This window comes from Felis catus, chromosome D2 (assembly GCF_018350175.1).
Source record: "Felis catus isolate Fca126 chromosome D2, F.catus_Fca126_mat1.0, whole genome shotgun sequence".
In the NCBI taxonomy this organism is placed as follows: domain Eukaryota; kingdom Metazoa; phylum Chordata; class Mammalia; order Carnivora; family Felidae; genus Felis; species Felis catus.
The window spans coordinates 49,663,810-49,678,242 of record NC_058378.1 but is presented as its reverse complement, the minus strand read 5'-3'; the positions used below and the strand labels follow the sequence as shown (position 1 = coordinate 49,678,242).

Below are 14,433 nucleotides of genomic sequence, written 5' to 3'. Positions count from 1 at the left end.
CCTGTGTCCACTCCCTGGACACAGCAGCTTTCCCGCCACACACCCTGGGTCCCCTAGGCTGGGGGCTCATGACCAAGTAGCCAGAACCTAGCCAGCCCCCAGGAGTAGGAGTGGCACCGCTGCCTCTAGGCAGCGTCCCCAGGGCAGCACGCTTGCCCACACAAGGCACTTGCTGCTAGCCAGGCAGCCACTGTCCCATTTTCCAGATGAAGGAACAAAGGCTGAAAGGGTGTAAGTCATCAGCCCAGACCTTACAGATCCAAAGTGGAAGGCTGAGATTTGAAGCCTGGTGGGTGTAACCACCACGATCCGGCATAAACCCTAGAGCCACCCGCATGGGCTCAGGAGAAGGGAGAGCAGGTGCACGACAAAGGCAGGTGGGAGCCAGCCGATGGACACCGCCTGGCCCACATGGAGCCACCTGCTTGGAGTGTGCGCAAAGGGGCCCGATGAACTCAGCACCGCAGCGGTGTCGGCAGGGGGGAGGGTGCCAGGCCAGGGCCCGAGGGCCAGCCACAAATATGCCCCCAGAGTCCCCAGACAGAAATGTACAGGTGACAGAATGTTGTGGACACAACGCAACAGCCGAATATTAATAAACAAAGGATGAACCAAAAGTCTACCCGCTTGATTAAAAAACTTCCCTAAAACATGTTTTTGCTAAAGAAGGAATGAAAACTCCAATTACAGGGGCTCCTAGGTGACTCAGTCAGTTAAGCACCCAACTCTTGATTTCGGCTCAGATCATGATCTCACGGTTGTGAGACTGAGCCCCACGTCTTGGGATTCTCTCTCTCTCCCTCTCTCTCTCTCTGCCCCCCCTCTCTCTTTCAAAAATAAATAAATAAAAGCTTTAAATAAAAAAACCCTCCAATTACAGATACATTAGAGAAATAACCCTTATAAAAAAAACTCCTCATGAAATTTGATACGTCCAAAGCTATACTCAGAGAAAAATTCATACACTTCAACATATTTTAAGTAAACAAGAAACAGTGAAAATGAACTAAGATTCAAAAAGAGCTTCTCAACAAGCAGACCTGCAGCAAAGTAAACTGGAAGAAGGAATTACTAAAAGCGTATTTAACGAAAGAGAGTGGAATTTGCTGGTTGAATTTAATAGCTGATTTTCTTTAGGAACCACAAAATAAAAAGGTAAACCTCTGGCAGTTCTAATCAACAAAAGGGTGGAAGAAAGGGAGGGAGGAAGGAAAGCAGGAGGTGGGGGTGGGGGGAGAGAGGAAATCTAAAATGCAGCTCCTAAGAATGAAAACGGGAATCTGGCCACAGACAGGGACAAGAAACTTTAAAAGAATCGACTCTATAAATCTGTGCTAAAAGATCCGAAAGCATTTTGAACTGGGATATTATTTAGAAAATATAAATAACCAAAATAGACTAAAAACGCTTAAAACCCCCCAAAGACCAATAACCATGGTGCAAATTAAGGTAAGCTGACAGCCAACCAGACCTTAGGGAAAAATTAAACCAACTCCTAGCTGAGACAGTTTCTAAAATGAATTATTTCAAGCCTTGGAGAATAAGATAATTTTATACGATATTTAAAGTATTTCAACGACACAATTCATATTGAAAGACTTTCCTATTCATTTTACGAAGCTGACACAACCATGATTTATAAATGTGACAAATATGTCCTGTAATAGAAAGTACATATAAATTCTTACTTATGAATATAGATGAAAAATACCCTAAGCAACTTATCAGCCGAATGAACCTAGAAGCATTTTAAAGCACAATTGACTCTGACCCAGTGGGATTTATTCCAGAAACATGAGGATGATTTAGCTCAGAAAAGCTAGTAAGTCAACACATTAATAGGTCCAAGGAGGAAAGGAATGTGATGATCTTGCTAGATACAGGAAAGCTTTCAATGAAATTTAATATCCATTCTTGGTGAACACTCTTGGCAATTAATGCAGAGGAGCATACTGTTCATGATGAAGAGTATCTATTGAAATTTAGGGCCAATTTCAGAGTTAGTAAAAACATTAGAGGCCTTCTCATTAAAATGAAGATCAAGCCAAGGACAACTGCGATTATTTAATGTTGCTTTGGACCTTTCAGAAAACACAATATGATAAGAAAATAAATAAAAGATACATTGGAAAGGAAGAGGCAGAATGCTCCTTATGTGCAGGTAATATGATTAATCTCTTAGGTTTTCTAGGAAGCCACACTGGAAATCTGTTCAAACTAATAAGAGGATTCAACTACCAATTACTTAACATACATTTTTAAAAAATAGTTTACCTATCTACCTCTCCCGGGTACAAGTGTCCCTAACCCCAAAGATATCCCCACTCAGTCTATGTGGAGCAGGTGCTGTGACATTCGTTCCAGCGGCAGCAGTAGGGAGAGGTGTGTGTGAGCACGCCCAGGTGCCCTGGGACCCGCCAGCTCGGCAGGTGTCCCAGCCTTTGGCCAGGGACACAATGTCCACCCAAGTCAGCCGTCTGGCCCATAGCCTGCTTTCCTGGCCACACACCCATGACACTGCACCATTGTGCCCTCTGGGCTGGGCGCTGCCCGTTTCCACCCTCCTCTGGGACCCTGCCAGCCCTCTTCTAAGGATGTTGCTCACAGCCCTGCTGCTCACAGGAAGGCCAGGCTCTGGGATGAATGTCACCTCCTCCTGCCTCCTGGTGCTGCTGCAGCCTTAGACCTTGGAGCCTCGGCTGCCACTTGTGTCACTGGTACAGCGACCTCCTGAGGGTTAAGGGAGACCCATGAGCTGGCCCCCAGGTCCTCTGACTCATACCTGCCAGCCCCACCTCAGGCAGGGGCGGCTAGTACGGCAGCCACACTGACATTTGGGAAATGCCGTGGGCTTGGCCCCAGCCAGGCAGGCGGGTGTGAGCAGGATGGCGAGGGCAGGGTTATTCCACCGGAGGCAGAGGTGCAGGGCAGTGGGTTTGTCAGAGAAACCCTGCCTATGACAAGGAGGCCACAGGGCCAGAAGCTGCAGGACTCCAGAGGGGGGAGGGCAAAGAACCCCAGTAAAGGCCCCTGGCTGCCCTCCTTCTCCTGAGATCCCAAGACCCCGGTGCCTTCGGCCATACGCTCCCACCCGACTGCTCACCCCACGGCCCCTCAACCTGTCTGCCTCTGGGATCCCCCTTGTTCTGGAACCCACAGGGACCAACCGGCCCTGAACCTGGCACAGTGGAGGCATCCTGGTCTGGGAGCCAGTTCTGCCCCTGACCTCCGGGCTGAACTCAGGTAAGCCAGGACCCCGTGGGCCTCAGTTTCCGCATGTGTAAAACAAGGAGACAGAACTAAGCAGTCTCCATAGGCCATTTCCAGCCCTCATATTTGTTCCTTCCTTCCCTCACTTAGTCAGTCAACAAACATCCATGAAGTCCTACTGACCTGTGCTGCACCCTTGGAAATGGAAGAACCCACGGACCTCAGCATCTGCCAGGGCAGACAGATGTAACACCACAGAGCAGTACGAGCAACTCAGGACCAGGGTCCGTGCCAGATACCAAGGAAGCACAAGGGTGGGGGGACTAACTCTGTAGAAAGAAGTTAAGGAGGGCTTCCTGGAGGAGGTGATTTTGAGATGGGCTTCCAAGGATGACCAGAGGTTTTCCAGGAGCTTACGAGAAGAGCAAGGAGATACAACTGCTCTCCTGACCGACACAGCCCTCCTCTGCTCACTCACCAGTGGCTGCCCCGGAGGGTGAGGTCCAAGAAGCCCCGAGGTACGGAGGGTGCAGACAGCTTCCACAGATACAGCTCCAACACAGGCTGTGTCATTCCTGAGCAAAACCCTACCCATTCCCCCCAGCAGCCCTCCGTACCGCCCAGCCCTTGAAGACAGCACCACTGTGGTCCTGTGCTTGGTGGGTACAGGACCTGCCAGCAGTGCTGAACCCAGTGCTCTTGCACCCTGGCCAGCCCCCTGGCCCACAGCAGCCAGGTCAACACAAGACTCTGCAGCTCCCTCAGTCCGTCCTGCTGCCCCTGGTGAAGTTCACACAAAGGGTCCCCGGCCCAGCAGGCAGGTCCAGCAAGACGGTGGTGTGGTGCCTGGGGCAGCAGGGGCCCAGGACCAGGCTGTCCTGAGCCAGCAGGCACAGGGGTAGCAGTGTGGCCAGGGGGCAGCAAGGGACCCACAGGGTAGGGCAAGCTGGGGCTCCAAATTAGCACTCTGAGCCAGACCTCTGCCCACGCGCTCTGTCTCTCGCCTGCCCACCCCATTGCTAGGTGACCTCTCCCCAGGGGATGTCAAACTGTTGCTGCCTCTTGCCCACCCCCCACCATTCCACCCGCATCCCTTCCCACCTTTCGCTGAGACCAATGCCCTCCTTCCTGGAGTCAGCCTGCCTCTCCCCGTCTCCAGCACCACATCTCAGCCACGAGCAAGGCCTCTTGCTCTAATTCAGAGTGTGTCCGGATCGGTCCTTCTCTCCCCCACCCCTGCCTCCCTGGTCTGAGCTCCTGGGCCACTGTGCTGGCCCCACTGTCCTCTCCCTCTCACCTGCTCTGCTCCTGACATCCAGCCTCCGGTCGGCCTCTGGACACGCAGGCCTCTTCAAAGCCCCGCCTGGTGGTGTCCTGGTGTGCCCCTCCACTCCCACTGCCATCTACCTCCTTCCCTGCCCTCTGTCAGGTCCTCATGCACACGTCACACATGCAGAGACCTCCCCTGACTGTCCTACCCAAGGTACAAACAGCACCCCCTCAGTGGTGGTCACTACACTGGGCCCTACCTGCCAGGCCAAGCAGGCTTGTCACTATTGGTCCTAGTGAGACTGAGTGAGGCCACATGACTCGTCCGGCTCAAGAGCAGCAAGGAGAAGTGACAGGTGGCGCTCTGTGCTGGGGCATTAAAATACTAGTGCCGGAGACCGTCTCCCCCTCTGCCACGGAACCTGTCAGCCTGAGGCCTTGAGTGAAGAAGGCTTGGAGCAGAGTCCAATTTGCATTGTGTTGTTAAAAGCCACTGGATTCCGTGGGTTTGGGGTTTTTTTTTTTGTTTCTGCAGATAACCTAAACTATTCTGACTGATGTTCCCGCCCTAGATCCTATTCCTCTTTCTTGCTTCACTTCCTTTATCACTTAACCACCATGCAACATTCCATATTGTATTTAAGTTTTTCCTAAGTTTATTTTTTTTTTGAGAAATCTCTACACCCGAACACGGGGCTTGAACCCATGACCCCGAGATCAAGAGTTGCACACTCTTCTAACCGAGCCAGCCAGGTGCCACTCACATTGCATTTATTGACGGGGCTTTCTCCCCATCCTCAAGCGTGAGCTCTATGAGGACAGTGACTGTCGTGTGTTTGGTCCCCTGCTGAATTCACAGTACCCACACACAACAAGTGTTTAATCAATTCACCAAATAGGTGAATTAACGAAGCAACAAATGAGTCCTGTATCTTTGGCACAGCCAGGGCCGGCCAGCTCAGCTGAGGCCCTCTTCCGTGCCCTCACCCACACTGGGCCTGAGCTCCCAGGTCTGTGCAGTCAGCTACACGCTGAGGGGGCTTGGGACAGCGACAGCACCCTGTACCTGAATCACACCGCCAGTCCATCTCAAAGGGTGGCTTCTAACAAAGAGCCACAGAAATGCATCACATTGCCTCATGCTCAGGATTAAGTCTCAGTTCCCTACCTGAGCCATCCAGAAAGGAAGCTGCCCCTCACCTTGGAGCCCATGCTCCTTGAAGCCCCTCCCCCCCGCCCCAGCTCAGTCTCCTTAAATACGCAGGCATTCATGTGCCCACACAGGCACAACCCTGCCCCCATACACACCTCTCCCTCCTCCTCTCCCGCTCTCACTCCCCATATATAAACATGCCTGCATTTTCGCATACTCTCACTCTCGCCCACACATGGCACACACACAGACACACCTCCCACGTACCCACTTCATCACAGACCTCCTCCTCTCCCCCACCTCCTCCAGGGCAAACAGGTGGTTCTGTGCCCGTCAAGCCTGGGAAAGGGTTCAGGGTCGTCCTGGCTCTAACAAGCCTGCCTGCCAGTCCCAGGGCAGCCATCCCGCTCCTTGCCTTGCTGCCGGGGGTGCTGTCTCCTGCCTCTCTGGCCCTGTTCACACCACAGGGGCCCCCACTAGGTTTGCAAGAACCCCCCCCCCGCCTCCAGCCATAGATGATCATGGGCATCAGGAAGCCATACCCGAAAGAGGGCAGCGGCAGCCTGAGCCACCCATGGGTTCTGAGCCCTGGGCGCCGCCCACCTGGCAGCAGGTGCCCCACTGCGGACACGCAGAGGGAGTGGTTCCCAAGGGCAGCCTCCTTCTGAGCCGAGCCAGGCCACAGATGTTCCGGATGGTCTCACTAGTTGCCGAAGGTCAGCGCCTCTTCCCGAGCTCTCGGCGGCGCAAGAACCCCCTGCCCCCGGTCTTGCTGCAACCAAGGGGTTGCCTTGCGTGCTCACCCACGTCGCCGCCTCGCGACCCGCTGCCCCGCACCTGCCACGTGCCGCATCCCTACCTGGGGCTCCAGAAACATCCTGGCTGCCTACACCCCGCGCCGTGCCCTGGCGCTGCAAGCGCCCCGCGTGCGGCCGCTCCTCTCCTCGAGCGCCCGGGAAGCTCCCGCCCCCCGACCCCGCCCGCGGGCTTCTCCATACCCGCTGCCCTCCGGCTCGCAGCCTCCTGAGGGGCGGGGCGGGGCGGGGCCGGGGGCGGGGAAAGCGGAGGGGCTGGGTGGGGCCGAGGACCTCTTGGCCCGGCCAAAAACCGGGCGGAACCTGGGCCGCGGGCGGGGCCGGGAGGGCGGGGGCGTCGGGAGTGGGGCGTGGCGCGGCGCGGCGGGGCGGGGAAGGGGAGAGAGTCTGAGCGGCGGGTCGCCGCTGGGAGGGTGGTCGGGAAGGGACAGGGGTAGGGGCACCGCGAGGGGCGCGGCGGGGGCAGCTCGCGCGGGCCTAGCGCTGGGTTTCGGGCGCGGAGCGAGGCATCAGTCGGGCGGCCGCACCAGCGCGTCGGTGCTGGGTGACGCCGGTGTGCCACCGCGCGAAGCGGTGCTCTGTGGGTCCAGACTCCGTGCGGGACGCGAGCGGTGTTGGTGAGATCCCGCTCCCGGAAGGCCCCACTGGAACCCCATCTCCTCCCTTTGAGCCTGTCCGCGACCTTTGCGACCTCACCTTATCGTAGATATTCACTACAGAGCTACGGCAGATGCTCGGCCAGCACTTGGCTTGAGTGCTTCCCCTGACGGGGCGCTCACTCTGGCCCCAAGCGGCACACGTAACTCAGTTCTTCCATTTCCTTGCGTGAACACAGGGGACACGGCAGCTGCTTTTGTGGGAGGACTAATCTGAAACACGGTTTAGGGTTGGGCCTGGCACATGGCAGAGTCAGGCGTCATTCCACCCCCAGATGCCACAGCGTTCGGAAGAAATCCTGTCAGGTGACAGGTCACCCCCTCCACCGTGTGCCTGCCGTGGACCCCAACCCAGGCTCTCAGAATGTGTATGGAAAAGATGGACTGAGCAGAGAGCACCCTTCCTGGGAGATCTGGAACTGGAGAGCCCAGAGGCTGAGTTGGGAGACCAAGCTGGGGTGGGACTCTGAGGGAGTCACCACTAGAGAGGAACAGGGACATTCTCAGCTTGCACGTTATAGAGAGGAGGGGATGCTCAGAGAGAGGCTGACACAAGCCCAACAGGGCTCATGAGCAAGCCGGGGGACAGGGATGGGCAGAGGTGACCCTGTCTGTGTCCAGACCAGTCCTTGGATGCCTACCCTCTGCCCAGTGAGACAGCCATCTCTCCTCCCACTCCCCCTTCTTCTTTGCCCGCTCTCTTAGCAGTCCCAAGATTGGCCACGGGGCTGAGTGTCGGTGGACAGTTATTTCTGTCTTGTTTAATTAGGGGCTGTGCAGGGTCCACTCAGTGAGTGCAAGAGTTTGGAAACAGGTGTCTTTCTCTTGGAGCTCTGCCCACCGCCCCCTCATTTTCTCTGCTAGGACTGGAGCCCAGCACTCACTGCTGTAGCACCTGCACCGTTAACCACAGCCTGGTGCGGCTCCTGTGGGTGGGCAATGGGGGCGGGGAGGAGCACCAGGCAGCGAAGGCCAGGGCCACAGACCACTGGCGCACCCGTCCTCCAAGCTTTCACACTGTTCTTTCCCCCTGATGCTTCTGCATCCCATTTCAGGCCAGCTGGAGGATACGGAGTTCATGGTGGCCTCTGCAGGGGACTTGTAGCACAAGCATCAGCCTGGGCTTTTAGGTCCTGGGCCTGTCTGGCCACCTCACCCCTTCAGATGGCTTCAGAGCACCAAGAGGGTGAGGCCTAGGTTCTCGCCCTGGGGAAGCCTGCCAGGCACCCTGTGGCCCTCGGCTCTAGCCCACAACCCTGCCTGACATCTGGGCCCTCAGCTGGCCACAGTATTGTCTCAGGATGTCCATGTGGGCAATTAACACCCCTGCTGCCACCTGCACCCAGAGCAGGCCTTCTCCTCTGCTGCTCTAGATGGTACAGCCCAGAGGAGGTGGCTGAGCTGATACCCAGCCCCACGGCACCTTCTTATAGTCACAGAGCCATTTCCCCTAGGTGCTCACTCACAGACTTCACCTGCATCCCCAAGGACCTCAATAAAGTAGATGCTTCCCCAGGAGGAAGGAGGGCCCCTCTGCCCATTGTCTCCACAATGGGAATGTCCTTGCAGACACAGAGGGCACTTTCTCCTTTGCTCACAGGTGTGACATCAGCATTCTGTGTGTGCCTGGGCTGCATTTATATCCTTCCTGGTGCCCAAAGAGGCAGGGAGGTGGGCATGCCAGGGCTGATGCCTGCTGGAGTGTTCCCTTGCTTGAAGCTGTGGGCGGGGCTGGATGCAGGGAGCAAGATCTTGTAGGGAGGGCCTGTGGGGACTGACAGAAGGATCTTGTTACCTTGCCAGATTTGGCTTTAAACGTGGAGAATGAGCCAGGTGCGGTGTGGCCAGTAGACCTTCGCCGGAGGCTTCTGCAAAGGCAAAGCACACAGAAGAGAGGCCCCAGATGATGTGGATGTGGGCCGGACATGAGGCCAAGAACAGCACGTCAATCCTGGGACCATGAGAGGATGCTCGGAGATGGCAGAGCAAAGAGCAGGGCAGCCTGAGTCTGGGATGATGCTGACCCTGGACGTGCTCACAAGTGCTGACAACTGGGACAGATGGGACAGCTGGACAGGAGCCCACGGCAACAGGTTCCTAGTCAGTGTCCCTGCTTCCACCCACGCTTGCTCAGCACAGTGGCCCAAGGCGAAGGGCCTTGTTAAATCCTGAGTCAGGTCCAGTCCCCTCCTGCCCAGAACCCCCATGAAATGCCAGCCAGAGTCCCGGTGACCTGGTGACCTGCCCCCATCTGAGACCTGCCACCTTCCACTCACCACTCGCTCACTCTGTACCAGTCCCCACAGGCCTGCCCGCCCTCCCTCTGCCTGCAGTGCTCTTCCTGTAGGTCCTTACAGACACGTCACCTCCTCGGTGACATATTTACAGTGTTTAACCTCCACCCCCGCACCTCCTCCCCCACTGAACTTTTCTCCTCACTTTACTGTAGTCCACACATCCTTTCCACTTCCTTATTTGTTAGTCGCCTCTAGGGAGAGAATTTGGGCTCCGTGAGTTCAGAGCCTTTGTCTGTTTTACTCACTGCTGTGCCCCAGTGACTGTGACGTTTGTGCATGGGGGCACCTGGCCCTGATCCGTTGAATAAATGTGTGTCTGTGTATGTCTGTGTATATATGTGCAGATGTAGATGTAGATATCCAGCACGGGCCTTATACCCAGAATATATAAAGAACTCATACAAATCAAAAAAAGTCAAGAGACCCAATTTTTAAAAAACGGGCGAGAGACTCGAAGAAGCATTGCACGAGAAAGGATCTCCAAAATGGTGATGAACGTAAGAAAAAGGAAATGACACTCAACTACACTCGTCATCGGGGAAGGAACATAAAAACCACACTGTGACACTACCGTATACCCACCAGAATGGCTCAAGTGAAAGGACAGAAAAGGCCAAGTGCCGGTGAGACCGTGACCCAGTGGAAACTCCCAGTCACTGGCAGCAGGAGCAAGACCAGGCAGAGCCACGTGGGGAGACGGTCCGATAGTGCCTGGGAAAGCCCGGCGCACACAGGCCCAGGACTTCCTCCCTGCGTGTAGCCCCACTAGAAATGCTTACACACTCACACCAAAGGCACATCCAGGAGCGTTTAGAGCAGCGCTGTTCACGATGGCTCCCAACTGCGAAGCAGCCGGCTGCCCTCCAAGTGAGCTGTGGCGTACTCATCCGGCGGAGCCCCCCCGCCCCCCGCCCCCGGCAAAGAGCTTGACAAAGTCAACCACCCACGAGGACCAGTCCCACCACATCACGTGCAGCTAAAAAGGCGAGGCGCGAAAGAACATCTAATCAGGATCCCATGCATATCAAGCTCCGAGGGGGCTGCTGGGGCTGGTGCCAGTCACCCATGTCTTCATCCCACGAAAACTCACCAGAGCCGCACACTTATGACTCATGCGCTTTTCTGTATGTACATTCTACTTCCAAATTATTTATGTTGCAAAAGTTGAGAAAGAGAAAAATAATAAATGCAGGTCAGGCAGAAGCCACCTGAGCTCAGGGCCCTTCTGAGTCTCCTGTGGGTCACGCCCGAAAGAAGCTGACTTGAGGGGCGCCTGGGTGGCGCAGTCGGTTAAGCGTCCGACTTCAGCCAGGTCACGATCTCGCGGTCCGTGAGTTCGAGCCCCGCGTCGGGCTCTGGGCTGATGGCTCGGAGCCTGGAGCCTGTTTCCGATTCTGTGTCTCCCTCTCTCTCTGCCCCTCCCCCGTTCATGCTCTGTCTCTCTCTGTCCCAAAAATAAATAAACGTTGAAAAAAAAAAAAAAAAAAAAAGAAGCTGACTTGAGAGAAGGTGCATTTCAGGGACACTGGGGCCTTGGCCTCCCTCTCCTCATCTGCCCAAGACCAAAGGCCACTCTGTTGAAAACACTTGCTCCCTTCTTTTAAAAGGGATGTTGGTTTGGGAAGATGAAAGGTGGCCTAAATTGGGTGGGCTGATCTTGCAGAACAGAGGAAGCAGGATCCCAAGTGCCTCCACGGGATTGTTGATAAGGACACAAAGGCCTTGCAGAGGCTAAGACCTCAAAGGCTTGGGCTCCAGCATTGGGGGAGGCCCAGCTGCCAGTAGGCGCGGGTACAAGTCTGTATGACACCTGTGGGATCACGCAGGAGCAAGCACTGAGAGTGAGGGAACAGATGAAGGTCGGGCTCTGCTTCCTGCACTGACTCCCCTCCCCCTGCCCCTTCATCCTCCAGGGCAGCTGTACAGGCAGAGCTCCAGCTCCAATCCTCAGCGTGAGGGGCAAGGCATGTGACTCTCTCAGTTACAAAGCAGGGTTCATGACACTCAACTACCAGGGTGGTTGGTAAAACACAAAGCAAAACAAACCAAGCACTTCTAGAAATTTCTAGAAACTTCTAGTTCCAAGGGCTCACACTGTGCAGAGGCTCTATGCCTCCCCTGGGAGATGGCCTGGGCTGTCTACACTCAGAAGCCCTTGCTAAGAGCATTTAACAGGAACCCGCATGACACAGTGTGGCCTGTGGGCCCGTCAGCTCTCTTAGAGTGGCCACTGGTCTCCCTGTGGAGTTCAGACACAAACACACCCATGAGCTCCATGGCAGTTGTGCCCAACACCCCGGGAGGGGAAGGGAGTGCCAATTCTCCTCAGCTGCTGACCCTATCCCCAAGGAACCTGGACAAGTTGGGCACTATTTGATGTCCCCTGAGGAAGCCACTCAGGCCTCTGCATTTCCCTAAAACCATCCCACTAACACTCCCTTTTGAAGAATAATATTCTAAGCAAACAAATCACTAATGGATTTAGGCACCACTGAAGCAAAAGGTGTGGGGGTAGGGTTGGGGAGGACAGCTAACCCTTCTGATGTCCCCTCAAACAGAGGTAACCCTGAATAAATGACACCCCACCCCTACCCCAGGCAGGAACCTCCCAGGCCCCTCCCTACAGCCTGCCCTTGTCCTTGGACTGTGGCCCTCCACTTGGTCCTGACCTGATAGCAGATTGAGGGAGAGCTGCCCACCTGCCCTGAGGCTGTGTAACTAACAGTGCAATACATGTGTAACCCAGCTTGTAACTAACTGTAACCATGTAACTAACTGTAACTCAGGGCTCCCATCCCCTCCCCTCTGCCCAGCCCTTCCTGCCCGCTGCATGCCTGCCCTTGCCCCTGCCCCCTCCCCACGCACAGGGATCCATGATGGCAGGAGTTCAGAGGGGTGAGGCGAGCTACGTGGGGACCTGATGCCAGGGATGGGCATCACCCTTGGGGGTGGTGCTGGGGTCCCCGGGGGCTTCCTCACCTCTGTACACCTCTCTACCTCAACACCCACTTTGGGGAAACAGGATGTTTGTTACCTGGAAAGGTCCAGAGAACCCTTGCCACTGAAAGGCCCCCAAGGACTAGAGGCCCTGGTGCACCTCCCTCCACTCGGCCTGGCTCCCACTCACCCTCCGATCCACTCTGCCAGTGTCCTGGGTCTGCATCTGGAGGGCGCAATTCCCCAGGGGGCCTGGGGGCTGGGAAGGGCCTGGGGGCCCCTAGGGCAGAGGCTGGGGGGACACAGAGATCCTGGTTCTCCGGAGGGGACCCTGCTCCTGCAAAGAGAGAGCACTCGCCCTTTGGAGAGAGGGCTGGGGTGGCTAAGAACAGTCTGTGCTCCTAGCCCGGCCTCCGCTTCCGGAGAAGGAGAAAACACAGGTAGGAGGGTCCTCTCTCCATCCCGGTGAGGTACCTCGGTGGGACCCAGGCCATCTGCGGAAGGAGGGAGGGAAAGAGGCAGGCCTGGCTGTGAGCACCTGTGGGTCCTGTCCTCCCAGGGAAGGGGTGGGAGTCAGTTCCTAGCAGCGCCCCCAGCCTGGGCATGCTCCCCGGGTCCCGCTGTCCCTTCGCCCTGAGTCTCCCCGAGTCCTGGCTGGCAGCGATGGGCGGAGCACGGACCACAGCCCGCCACACAGATCGGATCACCAGGCAGAGGTGGAGTGAGCCACCACAGGACTAGAGGCCTGCTAGAGGCCACACGCTGGCCCTTTCCCTCACCCCACAAAAGACCTCTGAGGGGTCATACTCAAGATTCCTGCTCATGAAGAAATAAATTAAGTTCTTACCAGCCAGGCTTCCCTTTGGGTGACACTCGCTGGCCGGGCCAGCTTACGGAATGAGGTGGTTCTCCTGTCTCTGCGTGACACCAGCGGCTACCATTTATCTCCTGAGAACACAGGAGCGAGAACACGTCCCTGAGGAAAGGCGGGGATAGAAGCACCCCCGAAAGGAAGCCCAGACGTGCCCCCTTGACCAGTGCCCGCGGTGGCGGGAGCTGCAGAGGAAGCCGTCTGCTCTCCGCCGTCGGGTTCCCGCCAGGCCGGAGCGGCAAAGCCCCACCTGCCATCTGCACCCCAAGAGCGTCCATTCCTCCGGCCTGGATGTTCGGCCCCGCCGAGAGGCCACCCTGACGTTGAGGGGCCTGGTTCCATAATGGGCGGCGGTTGTCGTCAGAGAACATTTCCTTTGCTGAGGGGACACAGCCTCTAGGTTTGGCAGCCATGCTGCCAGAAAGCTGACCCTGGAGCCGTCACAGGGAGGTCGGGTCTGAGGTGAGACTTCTGGATCCTGCAGCGTCCTGGGGCTGGCGGGGACAGAGACCCTGAGGATGGGCCCTCCAGAGCTGCGGGACTTCGGGCTGGGCAGTCCTCTGGCCTTGGGGGAGACAGCAGGCCACTCCGTCCGGGACAGTGGTTTGTCCCTGGGCGGTGGGGAAGTCGGAAGTACACGGGACTCATGGCGAGCTGCCCATGGACTGTGATGTCATTAGCAGACAGTCCTTGACCAGGTCACAGCTTCTGTGAGCCTCAGTCCGTCCCCCCCTGCCAACTCTGACTGAACATGATGTTCGTTCTTTCTCACCAGATGGAGCTAAGAGCCAAATCTGATTTGGGTGGACCCCGGTTCTCATGCAGCCCTTTGGCCGAGAAGGCTCTCCGAGTGCCCCCGGGGAGGGCAGTGAGGGCAGGACGGGCGGGCGGCACAACTGGCCCAGTGGGAGGGGGGCATCTGGTGAACACCAAATCAGGACAAGGTGGGGGGAAGGCGCAAGGGCAGAGGGAAGGGCCACTTGGTCTAGCATTTCCCCTTACTCCATCCTCCAGGGAGGCAGCAGAGGCCCAGAGATGCGCCCTGTTCCAATGCAGGAGCCGGGAATCCGTCCGCATCAGAAGGCCCGGGGGAGCGTGAGTGCGGGACAGCCCAGACCACTGTCCTCTGCATCTGTCACGGGGCGTCACTCCCACCCTCTTCATCTGACCTCGCCGTCACACCTGCCCCAGCCCTGTCAGTCACCATGATGACGGCACGGAGCAG

At 56.6% G+C, this 14,433-nt stretch overlaps 1 protein-coding gene across 3 annotated transcripts in view; it reads right to left on the bottom strand.

Annotated features, from left to right (window-relative positions):
- The window catches only part of RASGEF1A (RasGEF domain family member 1A), an 86,883-nt gene that overhangs the window by 28,511 nt on the left and 43,939 nt on the right, over positions 1-14,433 (bottom strand). The window contains exon 1 of one of the 3 annotated variants that reach the window (XM_003994193.6): positions 6,492-6,637. The exons of 1 other annotated variant lie outside the window; for it this stretch is intronic. In XM_003994193.6, coding sequence (XP_003994242.1) covers positions 6,492-6,509 — 18 coding nt within the window. In that variant the 5' untranslated portion in view covers positions 6,510-6,637. Of the gene's footprint in view, positions 1-6,235; positions 6,401-6,491; positions 6,638-14,433 lie in introns of those variants that run through there. One more of the 3 variants, XM_045040361.1, reaches the window with a different exon arrangement.